The 14,087-nt window shown below is 37.5% G+C and overlaps 1 protein-coding gene across 1 annotated transcript in view; it reads right to left on the reverse strand.

Moving 5' to 3' along the window:
* The window catches only part of Tmtc2 (transmembrane O-mannosyltransferase targeting cadherins 2), a 420,888-nt gene that overhangs the window by 148,115 nt on the left and 258,686 nt on the right, over window positions 1-14,087 (reverse strand). Inside the window, exons 5-7 of the mRNA XM_060377973.1 lie at window positions 11,354-11,439; window positions 10,730-10,914; window positions 9,666-9,744 (exon numbers count right to left, since the gene is read on the reverse strand). Coding sequence (XP_060233956.1) covers window positions 9,666-9,744; window positions 10,730-10,914; window positions 11,354-11,439 — 350 coding nt within the window. The remainder of the gene's footprint in view (window positions 1-9,665; window positions 9,745-10,729; window positions 10,915-11,353; window positions 11,440-14,087) is intronic.

Below are 14,087 nucleotides of genomic sequence, written 5' to 3' on the forward strand. Positions count from 1 at the left end.
ACCTTTAAGAGTCGGGACTGTAATAGAGGACTTGGAATGAAAAGGAAACATTTCCAAGTTTTGCGCTGAGAGATCTTAGGAATGGGTTAAACATGGACATAACAGTATTAAATTTAAGAGAATTATTAATTCCTAAAATATGGTTCTTCATTAAATAAAATATAAAGGAGTGTGTGGAAGGTTGGGGGTTGAACTGAGTATGCAGTACATTAGGTTTATCTAATCATCAAGACATAGGTTAAACTTCAGAAAAACTTTAAAAGGTTATAATTTGTAGCCTGAGGTTAACTACAGGAAACATGTGATGTGCATTCAAAATTGAACTTGGAAGGAAGCCAAGAGCCTGTGTCAATATTTCTCTACTTACAGCTAGAGCTCCTGAAGTTCCTTAGGTTAATCAATTTCCTTTCCACTTTCAAGGAAATGAATCACAAAAATAATCAATTCTATTGGACTGGGGCCAATGATCAGAATCTTCAAAAATCAGGAAGTGTGTGTGTGTGTGTGTGAGAGAGAGAGAGAGAGAGAGAGAGAGAGAGAGAGAGAGAGAGAGAGAATGTGTTTATGTTCTTGTATATGTTAAGGGAGGTGAAAATCCATCCTTTCAGAATAGGGCCCTGTTGAGAATTATGTACTACTGAAATACTCAAAAAAACAACAACAACAACAAAAAAGAAAAATGAAAAGAGGTGCTAACGAGTGTTTTGAATCAAAACAAGATTTATATCATAAAAAAAGGAAAAAAATGAACACTAGCATGAGAGGAAATAATGCAGAGACTGTCAGCTAAGAAACAGAGCTAAAATAGTTTCAAGAGGATGAACAAGTTTGTTGATTAGTTGTGTGTGAAGCTTGAGAAAGGAAAGCCCATAGACCTAAGGCAGTTATCTTTAACTCTGGAAAGCCAGGACAGCCATAAAGAAATGTGGCCGGACAAACAAATAGATAAGAGCAAGTCAGGAAGCCCATGCTGCTGAGGTTTGCGCAGTCTCTGCTGCGCAAACGCCTACAACCGTGAGCCTCAATGGTAGTAAAAGAAATTGGGGTTGAAATAAAATGCATTACCTATTCTCTGTATGGACATTCTCTGTGTGGGCATTTATGTCTGGTCCTCAAAATAGGTTGAAAGAAGTGGTTAATTACATAAATATCTCATTTAACTTTCCCAGTGATCTTGCTTTTGTGCTCTGATTTCATCTGCAGGGATAGAGACCACTGCCTTATTCACAATGAACAAAGACAGAAAACAGAATGTGAAGTTTTTCTTTTTCCATACAGTAAGCTATTGTCAACATATTAATTATGAGGGTTGTTGTATAATCTTATCCTCAAGTAATCAGTTACAATAGAATGAATGTTAAGTTTCTTCTATATTGTAGTAGCGGTGGCACACATATTTAATTCCAGCACATGGGAGTTGGAGGCCAGCCTGGTATACACAGTGAGTTTCTGGACACCAGGGCTACACAGAGAAACTTTTTCTCATAAAACAACAACAAAAACCCCTATAAATATAACTTATATTATAAATAAGATACTTGTTTCAGGAATACACACGAAACAAATGTCTTTAAAACTTTAAAATTTTAAAAGTATTTTAGTTTACTTTTCTGGCTTCCTGTACTTGTAGGTGAATAGAAATAACCAATATTTCTGTTTTTGGAGTTGCCTATTCTAAATACATGCAACACCAACTTCTCATTTCTTTGACCTGACTTTTCAAGATGGTATCTTTTCACACACACACACACACACACACACACACACACACACATACACACACACTTCTTCCACACAATATGTCTATTTAGAAAGTTAAATAAAACTGCATCTTTTTGAATGCCAGATCTTAAAATGTAATGAACTTTGCAGTAAAAATAGCTCTTCAATCTATAAAATACAGCTCAACCTATATTTACCACTGGGTAATGATTCATCCCATGGCATTAACCAGAGAAAGATTTTAAACTACACTTTTTTTCTCATTTACTTCTCTTGACACATTAAAAAAAATTTGTCTTTTTTTTTTTTGCAAACAGAACACATTGTAACTTTTTGGATATCAAAGAATATAAAAGATATTAATAGGTATTAATTTGAGTGTATTCATTTCCTTATAATTTGATTTTAAAATAAAAGAAATCAAGCTTCATTCCTTCCCTTTACCACAAAACCGGCAAGAGTATGAATTAATGTAGCAGGTGGGCTTGTGTGGTTTTAATAGCAATGAAATATAATCAACTGTCTCATATCATATTTCCAAGAAAGCAAGTGATATTGAGACCTAAGCAAGATCTTTAAGCAGACACACTATTGACATTCAAGTGTTCAGACTCCCCAAAGGGACTATATATCCTGCTGTCCAGTGTTTAATTGAAACTTTAAAGAAAATATATTACTTATTCAATGCAGCTGAACTGGATGTTTCCTTTTGTAGTGTATAAAGTAATGCCTAGCAAACTGAGGGCTGAAACCACAGTACATCAGCAGAAAATAAAAAGTAAAACTTAACCTCCTGTAGTAAAATGAGAATTGGACATCTGTAGTTTTGTGCCTATAAATTTTATAAATATATCATATTAATACACAACCAAAAGTTCATTACCTCTCCTATCTTGTTGTTTACTTAACTTCCTGAGTAAATTTATTAATGTCTCTCAAATCTACACTTGCCTTTGTTCTCTTAAAAATTAGAATAATTTTTAGGAAGCTATGGAGATTAACACCTAATCCAATTATATATTATGTAATCATGATTAAATATTTAGGGCTGACATACAGATTCTCAACAATGCCAATGGAATCAGTCAGAAGAAAACCTCCAGAATTATAAACAGGAAACAAGGTGGTAAGAGCAGCTTGACAGTGCTGGAGTGTTAATGCTTCCATTCGAACAATGGAAAGTTTGAAGCTCCTACAGTTAAAACCCAGCCCTTCACATGCAGTATGCCCAACATGCTGAGCAATCCTCCTGAGAAAACCTAGTAACAGACCATTAAGCATGGAGAGCATCATAAGAAAACATCCATCTGAATACCCTCTGAATATATTCTAAAACATGGCAGGGTACCAGAGAGATGGGAGAAGGAGAAGACACAGAGGAAAATGATAAGTAATAATAATAATAATAATAATAATAATACAAGAGACAGAGAGAAAGAAGTTAGGCTTTATCCCACAACTATGAACATTTTTAAGTGAAGTTAAAACAAATACTATTCAGGAGGCTAAGTGAGAAATGACCTTTGTATCAAAATTCTAACAAATGAACTCAGCATATAATTGACACATTTCAGGAAAACGTAGAATGAGTCATAAATGATGATCTTTGGCTTTGGACATCATCAGTTATATCAGGATCCTCCATTTGAGGTTGTTTTGTTTTATGTGAATAATGATGTGGAGAGGATAGGAGGTCCACAAGGACCAAGTATATCCGAGCACAGGGATCATATATGAGACTGTTTATCCAACCAAGGACCATGTATGGTTATAACCTAGAACATCTGCTCAGATGTAGCCTGTGGTAGGTAAATAACCAGGTAGGTTTCCCTAGTAAGGGGAACAGGGACTATTTCTGATACGAACTCAATTGCAGGCTCTTTGACCTCCCCACCCCCCAAGGGAGGAGCAGCCCTGCTGGGCCACAGAGGAGGACTTTGTAGCCAGTCCTGAAGATACCTGATAATATAGGGTCAGATGAAAGGGGAGGAGGCCCTCCCCTATCAGTGGACTTCGAAAGGGGCAGGGAGGAGATGAGAGAGGGAGGGTGGGATTGGGAAGGAATGAGGGAGTGGGATACAGCTGGGATACAGAGTTAATAAAATGTAACTAATAATTTAAAAAATTATTAGTTTTTTAAAATTTAAAAAAAAAATTTAAAAAATTTAAAAAAATAGTCTAAAGGTCACTGAGAGGTATGATGGTACCTAACTTATTCATCCCACAAGTTCCTGTCTCAAAAATAGAATTCTAAAATATGTATGTGTTCTGCACCAAAAATTTCTTTAATACACTAACCATATTTTTTTATTCATTATTGCTTCTTTGTTGCTCTGTGAGTACTCCAATACAATTGGAGATGCAGCTCTCACATCTAAAGGGCTACTCTTAGGAATGAAAAATTAAAGCAAAACATTTCTCTCTGCTAGAGATGTTACCCCAGGCCTGATTTAAAAATAGAAAAAAAACCTCTCCAGCATGTGTTATCGCTTGAGTTTTTCATCTTGGCCATTCTGATGGGTGTAAGGTGATATCTCAGGGTCGTTTTGATTTGCATTTCCCTGATGGCTAATGAGGATGAGCATTTCTTTAAGTGTTTTTCTGCCATTCGATATTCCTCTGTCGAGAATTCTCTGTTTAGCTCTGTTCCCCATTTTTTAATTGGATTACGTGGATTGCTGCTTTTCAGCTTCTTTAGTTCTTTGTATATACTGGATATTAGTCCTCTGTCAGATAAAGGGTTAGTGAACCTCCACTCAGATGTAGCCTGTGGTAGCTCAGTAACCAATTGGTTTCCCAAAGTGAGTGGAACAGGGACTATTTCTAACAGGAACTCAATGACTGGCTCTTTGGTCTCCCCACCCCCGAAGGGAGGAACAGTCTTGTTAGGCCACAGAGGAGGGCTTTGCAGCCAGTCTTGAAGATACCTGATAAAACAGGATCAGATGATTGGGGAGGAGGTCCCCCCATCAGTGGACTTGGAAAGGGGCACGGTGGAGATGAGGGAGGGAGGGAGGGACTGGGAGGGAATGAGGGATCGGGACACGGCTGGGATACAGAGTTAATAAAATGTAACTGATAAAAAAAATAAAAAAAAAATAGAAAAAAACCCCAATAAAAATAAAAAGGTTCTTTGAGTCTGAGACCTAAAAGAAAGAGGAGCGTGTATAAAACAGACAAAATATGGAATCAACAGAAGATGGTCCAAACACTATTAAGAAAAGCAATGGCTAATCAGACAGTAAAAGGATCTGATCAGGAAGTTGTTGGAAAAAGCCACCCAGTTTGTCCTTGATGAAAAATGCAAATGACAAATTACTAAGATGTTTGCTTTCATAGGACAGGACACTGTGAGACTGTATGGCAATAGTGACCCAGGGCCACACTGGAGAGTCTAAAGGCAAGTTTGTGTCTTAGTTGTTTTATTTGTTCCAGTCAGCACAGGACAGTGAAGAGATGTTGTGAGTAATCCTAATTATTCAACCTGTGATTATTGACTGTGCTGACTAGAATGTAAGCCTGCGCTTTCTCTATCACCAAAATGAAATGGACTAAATCACTTGTATAATTAAACTAAACAATTACTTTGCATTGAGAATGCACAGTAATTTTATTTTCAGTAGTAAATAGGCTTAAAATGACCTCTGGGATTGGAAGAGCTCAAACTGATAGAAAAACAATAGGAAGTTAAAACCTAATTGGGCTTTCTACAATCCTTTAGAATCATCCAGCGGCAATGCCGAAGCAGAGATATGGGAGATGAACAGTTCAGAGGATGGTGACGAACCGAAAGGCACTCACAGCTATTCTATACTGAAATCCTTATATGCTGCATATTTAATTCATGGGCTAATAACTACAAGCCTGTGGGAGTCGTTTGTAGGATTCTTTATAGTTAAGTATTTTAATTTTTGCTTATTTTAAAAAGTATAGTTGAAATTCTAGCAGTAGGGACCTGGGAGCAGGGGGAGCCCATAAAGGTAAGCCAGTTCCTGTGACAATTGTGTACCTAGAAGAGCTGTGAATTTAAATCAAGAAGTTACGCTTCTGCCTCCAACATAAACTGTAATAGCAACAACTGAACTTGGTTCTTTGGGAGGTAATTTCCTACTTTGGAAAATAAAATAGATTATGTTGTTAGGGCGTTTAAGACACAAGTCTTTTATCCCTGCTTTTCCATAATGCTATTTTTCACTAAATATTTCAGAGATTTTTAGAAAAAGGAATAGAGACCCAATAAATATCTCTAATGGTTGCCAGAATAAGAGATGATTTTGACTAAAGTAGAGGAAAATATAACACAACAAGAGAGAGGAGAGGGATTACGGTTGCTGAGAGAAATGGGGACATAGGCCTGTAAAGAAAATGCAACCATCACTTGAGTTTTTCAACCTTGAATTTTGAACTTGAATTTTGATAACTTCAAGCCCTTAAGTATGGCAATAATCTTATCTATTAAGTACCAGTTACTTTACTAAGTAGAGAAAGATCTGAGAGTAAATACAACCATGCACTTTAGGAAGTAGGAGCCCTGTAGAAATGATAATGTTGCAATGGAGGCTACTTTTTATAGCATGTATCAAGTCAGATATCCAGGCCAATTTTTATATTCATTATTTAATCAATTTTTCAAATGGGTGCTATGATCACAGCTAGCTTATGAACAAGAACACAAAAGATACCCAATTAAGAGCTTGTCAGGCATACTTATCTAGAAACTGTCAAAGACATCTGAACCCAGACTTTCCGATTTCAGAGACCACCCTAGACTGTGGCCTGAACTGCCATTTAACCCAACTTACTGTCTCAAGAGGGAGCTAAGTTCACAAAAGTAAATTCACATAACAGGCTAGAAGCAAATTTAACACCCACTTTATGACTTGGTCTCTTAACTTTTTTTTTTTCTCAAAAACTTTTGTTTGCAAAATGTTATTTAGTATCGCTTTAGTGTATTTCTGAATGTTTGCAGTTCACCTAATTCTTCAGGAAAGAAATTTCCCTATTTAGTTACCACCACATCTTGGTCCAGTGGAATCAAAGTGAACAATAAAACTATATTTTAGATTAATTGTGTGCTTACTTATGAATAATCATAGTAAAACTGAGCAAAGAATCTTAAAATATGGAAAACTGAAGTTGAGGAACATATTATTCAACCCTGCTTTGAATTACAACAAAAGCGGGAAAAAAATGTGTTCATTTGGCGTTCAGAACAAGTGACGTGGCATGCAGCAGAGTCCTAAAATGTTTAAAGGAAGGAAAAATATCTAAAGGACTAGCTAGAATATTTTTTAAAGCAACCTCAATGAATTTATTAAAACAACATTCTAATATAGTTGTATTTTTTACGTGTATTCCATTAGCTCTTCCACATTCTAAAACAACAACAAAACAGAACAGAACACACACACACATAGACCAGCACACACAAGTGCTTAGGGGTAGTGGCCCTGAAGGGGTAATGAATGAGACATGTAAAAAATGAATACTTGCTGGCTGAATCTAGCCAGACATTATAATCCATCACTGATCCCCGAAGGGCACTAATCATATGTAAATGTGCGAATTAGAAAACACAGTCAAGGCTGTTGATAAACTTGATAGGATAATCAGCACATGCCGACAGACTAATGAAACTGATGAACTGATAGGGTGGCTTATCTCCTAGGCCATTTTTTTTTCCTTGTCAAATGGAGGCTAATCAAAATGTATTAGGAGTTAAAGCAAACACTCGGGGGATTTAACCCATTTGATTAGGAGGTGAATTCACTCTCAGAGAAAATTATAGTTTCCTGAAGAAGTGAAACTATAAAACCTGACCAGCTGACAGAGCTTTACATAAAATCAAAGAGAAGGCAGCCACCATAATTACAGGAAGAATCCGCTCGCTATTGGAAATTATATTAGGGTCCTCCCCTCGAAAATTGTCAGGGTGATTTTCAGAATCTGAGCAAAGAGACAACCTCCTTTCATTATGGAGAATAACACAAAGAGCCAGACAATGGCTCTAGGGACACACTTATCTTCTGCTTGTGAGAGCTCAGTGCTCATGTAACCGACGGAGAGGCAGATCCCAAGGAGCCAGCTCAATTCTCAACCCAATTTATTTACATAAAATAATTGAATGAATTTTCTGAAATCACTAACTGTTGAGAATACTAGCACTTCCCATTAGCAGTAAAGAGACCACATGCAGTTTGTCAAAGGAAGTAGAAACCTGAACCCAATTTCAGCAGCGATATCTTACTTGACAATTGATTAAAACCTGGGCACTAAAGTTATGAATAAAATCAATGTAAAATCACTTTGCCTCTTTAGATAAAGCTAGAGAAAAAAAAATCCTTAGAATATTTATTCTGTTATAAAAAGTATTCAGCATTAAAATTTAAAAGTCTAACGAATCTGTCCAGCCTAGGCACATGTGTACATTTCATTCATGTGGACAGATAGCAAAATGAAAGAGAGTAAAAGGCCCTTTTTTAATCCAATTAAAGCTTGAAGGCAAAAATATATTTAATGAAGCTAAACTTTACCGTGGTGGAATTATATCAAAGAAGAAAATTAAATACCCAGTGTCCTCTTTGATGTGAGCATTCAATCACATTAATGCTGGGGAGGCCAGCTGGAGGTGGGTATCCCAGAGATATAGAATGGCATTATTAACCCATTCTACGTGAGATTTTCTTTTCTGTTTACTGTAAGCCTACATGGTGCGTCATCCCATCTCTGATTATGTCTACACTTCTGTCATTTAAGGTAAGTGTATGAGGGATTTTTTGTTGTTTGTTTGTTTTCTTTTCATTTTTGTGAATAAACATTTTCAAGTCATGATATGTTTGTGACTTTGTGTGTATACACCACCATGCAGCCAGTATCAAATTTCTCAAATCATATGATTTGCATTGAAGACAAGCCTGTTGGTCACACAGCTTAATCCTACTTATTTCATAGATATGAAGGAGGTCTAGAAATAAAGGACTTAAATCAGGTCTAATGAATGGTAGGTATGAGTTTGCATGTTCTGCTCTAGAAAAAAGAAATATTTGATTTGAAGAAAAAACTAAACCTCTCCAGTTCCCGGAAAGACTTATACTAACCCATTAGCAAGGCATCTTAGACTACATGAACATTTTTTCCTCTAGAGTCTCATGCAGAACAGGTACTTTCTAGTTGTGCCTACCACCAAACAGTTATGGCAAACATTTCTAGAGTAGTAATGGATTAATCATAGGTGATAAAAGTTTGATTAGAGTTTCTAGTTCTTCACCTCTTGAACCCGGGAGAGGGGCGGGGAGTGAATCTGTGTTCTAGGTTTATGCACATTCTGACTGGTAAAGAGAATTAAGCAGATTACTCAACACAGAAAAATAATCATTGTGGCATATTTACCATGTTCGTTCCCAGCCTCATTCTAGTCTCAAATACTACTCTGAAAAAAGTGATGAGAACCCAAGGCCTCATTCATGCAAGCAATGAGGGTTGCCTCAGATAGTCTCATCTTTTACATGCACCAAAGTTCATGAGTCTCTATATCACCACAGGGGTCAAGTACTGAGACTATTCTGATAAGGTGAGTAATATGCTAAAAATATTCTAAATTTGATAAATTCATTGAAGTAAGCACATATTTTATACATGCCAAAACATAACCAAAAATTCAATGTAAGTACAAGATACTATTTTCTCATTCCCTAGTACTTGGTACCCAAGTGGTGCTGAGAGTACTTTGCAAAACAATACGGAATTTATCAAAGATGGCACGGGCATTAGCCCACCCCTTTGCTCCTGTCAGAATGAGGGCTCTGCTGCAATGTGGATGACATGCAGTGTGGGCACTGCTCCGTGACTGCTAATAAGCTGATAGATCCCACCACACATAAACACAGGTTCCTCCTTCTCCGCAAATCCCTAAAAATCAATTAAAGCAGCAGCGCTGTACTTACCCATCATGTTATATAAGCTCTGAGGGGCGAACTGCCTTGGCATTTTCTGAATCGCTTCCTTATATACACTCAGGGCATCCTAATTTAGGGAACAAAAAGAAAGATAAATCATCATTAGAGGACAAGGATAGTCACTGAAAGTAACATAATAACATTTCTCCAAAGCTGAAACTACCCATTTCAGTTTCTGAATGGTTCACTAGAGGAAAATAATTGAGCTGTCCTCTGATACCACACTGCCTTAATTTCACGACTGAAAACAGCCCAGTGAGGAATGCCACATAAAAGTTTAGCTTAACAAGGAGCTGAATGTTGGTGATGCTCTTTTAATATAAAATTTCCAGTTCACACAGATTACTCAATAAGAAGAGCTAAAATACACGCATGCTTGGAAGTTACTCATCACTCACCTCAAGTCTACAGTTGCTTTAACTCAAGCAACACGTGGGGTAGAAAGAAAGTACCAGCAAGCAAATAAATCTTTCATCTGACAAGACTTATTGAAACTGTTAAAGGAAATTGTTCTAGAAGGTGCATCTTCTTCCTCCTATTACAGTCTGAAGAATACGTGGGTGGGATGGGGAGCTGTCTTGTTAAAGGACAGTTTAAGTGATGAGGGAGATCAAAAGGCCATGTAGCCATGGTTTCTTGAGTAAAGAGGGTACGGGTGGGTCAGCTAACTTACTGGACAGTATCTTGCTTACTACCTCCTCCACCGCTAAAGATACCCTATTTTTATTTAATTGTTCTTAAAAGAATTAAGGAAAGTAGGTAGCATTTAGATCAAATTATTTTCTTGACATTCAGAGTACAAATTATCTTTTTTAAAAATACCAAACACACAGTAGAGGATTGATTCTAGAAACCAATCTTGGATCAAAGAAATGGTGAGCAATGTGTGTGCTTTTCTGTTCAACAGTCACTACAACTATCGACATGAAGTGGAATGTGAACAAGTCGGCTTCTGAAGAGACTGTAGTGGCCCCACTAAGGAGGTGGTAGTTTAGAAAACGTTGAGACTACATCATAACAGGAGGGCTGGGAGGTGCGAGGTGTGGACAGACCTCATAGTGTCCTTGTTCATGATAGAGTTTCCCGAGGTTGTACAGACAGCTGGTAACAGAGCTCTTGTGTGCATGAGGGTCCTTCAGGTTTTCATCTGGAATCTCGGAACACTTTAGGAACGTACGCCGGGCTTCTTCTGTCTTCCCTTGGTTCATCAAAATAATGCCGGTGTTTAAATATGCAGCTGAGAGGCAAGAGCAGAAACAGAAGGGTGATATGATATGCATGGTGGATCAAAGGAATATTGACTTCATCTCTTCCAAAAGATACTTCTTATTTATTAAAAAAATCATTAAATAAATAGGGAACAAGCACAGTATCAATAATGATAGCAATAACCCCAAGTATTACTAAAAACATAATTGCCTTTTCATTCAAGTGAACCCCAAAGATTTTTGAGCTCAAAAGCTAGTTAAATAAAAGCCTGAGCTATTGGAGTACTTTGTAAAAACTGGGAATGGCATTAAAGAATGAAATTCAGAGAGAGAAGGAGAGAGAGAGAATTGTCAATATTAACAAGTATTTAGAAATAGGAATACCACACATATCCTCTTTCTCTGAAAGGTTTTAATACAGAGATAAAGGAAATATTGCAATGATCCCAAAACTTTAATGCTACTTACAAGCCAGGGTAGGCCTGCTCCCGATGGCCAGTTTATAATAATGTAGAGCTTCAGTAAACCTGCTGTTCTCCTGAAGCAGCAACCCTCTGCAAGAGGAAAAAGGAAATACTGAACAAGAGCTGTATTACTATACAGAAAACCACACATTTTGGTTTTATATTCCAAAGGTAAAAATGGTCAACAGACCAATAAAAATGCTGACCTGGCATCATAAAACTAAAATTCTAAATGGAAGGAAATGATCTCTCAGGAGGAAAAAATCCTACACAGGTATCAGTGTACCCTTGTTCCATGAGAAAGTATTAAGATGGATTTTCAAACAGACTTGTGTAACCAATAAACTTCCCCCTCTCCAGTCATTTTTCCCTCCCATTCAAATGGTTAGCCACCTGGATCTCTGTTAGGAACACACACATTTCCTCCTCACTTCACCACGGAAACCCGTGGAAGGCAGGGATATACACATAGAAACATGAGACGCCTCCCTCACTAGCTGTTGCTTGGGAAATAGTTATTCGTGACTCCCCAGTAGGCAAAAGGCTAAAAGCTGTCTTATTCAACAGCAAAGGAAGAGACAGATGCCATAAAGAAACAAAGAGAAGAAGGGAAGGCCATCTATTTCAGTGCTGCTTGAATTTGCTCAAACAAACTTGAATTTTAGAATGCTGCGCAAATTTCAGTCTACCAGGCAGAAACACATCTTCTATTCCACACACTCAGACTCTTGGGATCTCTCTAGGACACTCTTTAAATAGTACCCAAATGTATTCATCAAACCATTCCAAACTCCACCCTGATGACATAAATGGAAATGAATTATAATCATTTCTATGAAAATAAGATGTCAGAAAACTGAACTAATTAGAAAGCTCTCCCTAGGGCTTTGGTCTAGACCCCTTCGCTGGTAAACAGTAAGAATCTTACAGACAGAAGGTCTATTGGGCCAAGGACTGTTATTATGATGTCAGTTGCAAACTCAACTCAGCAGCTTCCCCGGCTATTAAAAGAGGAGTAAAATGGAGGTTACTGTCAAAACATGACTTTGTTGAGTATTACTGTGGTTATGAATGGCTAAGATTCTGCTGAGGACTCATTTGTAAGACTCTGGGGCCCTCAACGGCAGATGATGAGAGCTTTCAAAGATGGGGCCAGATGGGAAGAGGTTAATTCTGTTCCAAGTCACTAGTACTGATCTACTGTTAGGTTTTGAAGATACTGGTTATTTAGAAGGCAAACAGATGAACAAGAAAACAAGACTGCCACTCCCATGTCTGTCTTCATGTTTTACCATGTGAACTGCCCACTTATGTAAACTGCCCACTGCTGACTTCTTCCTTCCTGGATCTCATCCTCCCTTAGACTTGGTATCCTGTTCCTCCTAGCCTTTTTCTAGTTGGGAGACCATTCTGTGCAGAATGAAAACCCTGGCTACTTCTTCATTCATATACTGCTTTACAAGAAGGTGATGTTCCACAGTAGTTTGTCTCTTCTCTTCATAAAGTCTGCATGTCATTATGCGTTAATGTGGCTTACACAGAGGCAAACTGCCTTCACCACTGAAGTAATGATCACTCTCCTGACATCCAGATGTTTCTATCAACTGACTAAGCCATGTCAATCTAGGGGCTCAGTGGAATTTCCAAAGCCAGTAAACTAAAATGTGGAGAATAGCTCCTGCTCAAAAAAGAAATCAGAAGACAGATAAAAAAAATTTAAAAAAAAACCCCTCTTTGAATTGATAGCAGCATCAGCTCAGCTCCTAAAACCAGAAAAATGATTATCATTGGTTTTCACAGTTACATGCTTTGTCAAGTCTCCAGAGCTATTGACTCTTGTATGCTATGGCTCTTCATTTGTCCCTGAAGGTTCATTTCTATAACTCTGTCAGAACCGTTTTTATTTTTTCCACCACCTGAGTAACTGCAAAGCGCACTAATTAGTCTCTACATAATTACATTTCTAAAGGGCAAATATGCTATTAGGATATATGGAGTGAATGTGTTGGGGAGAGCCTGAATCTGACTCTGTGCCCACAGCCTACATGCCTGAAGACTGATGTACTTGGCGACATGGGATAGGCTATGCTGATACATTATATTCTGTCACTTTCTGATTCATAAAATACACACAGAGCAGAGACCAGCATGCAGTGTGACAATAAATCCTTCACTCACATTCCTGTCCCATTTCATAAGGACAGCAATGAGTGAGTACAAGTCAGATGACTGTGGTGACTGATTTCCAAGGGGTAAAGATTTCACTAAGCATCAGCTCACCTTGTGTGTGCCGCAAAAAGTAAACAGGATAACTGAAAAGGACACTCTTACATCCCAAAGAACATTGTTGATGTCTGCTGAGCATGCACCCACAAACAGATTAAAAATGCTATAATCAGCCTGATGTTACACAGGAAGAAACGAGATTCTAAGAATTAACAAACTAACTGGGGGGGGGGGTTAGTTAAAAAGAAACAGAGCTAGAACTGGACATGGTTTTTCTGAAAATGAATGCCATGCTTAAAGCTGGATAGAGTGAGAAACACATTTTTTTTTTGGCACTTTGGAGAAAGACATAGGAGAATAGAGAGATTAATGTCATCCTGGCTGTCTACTGAATTTGAGGAAAATCTGTCCAACATGAAATAAAAACAAATACAAACAAACAAAAGTAAACAAACAAACATATACAAAACCTACATGATGCCAAAGGAAGGATTCAATAGATCTAAAGAGCT

This window comes from Meriones unguiculatus, chromosome 2, assembly GCF_030254825.1.
Source record: "Meriones unguiculatus strain TT.TT164.6M chromosome 2, Bangor_MerUng_6.1, whole genome shotgun sequence".
Lineage (NCBI taxonomy): Eukaryota > Metazoa > Chordata > Mammalia > Rodentia > Muridae > Meriones > Meriones unguiculatus.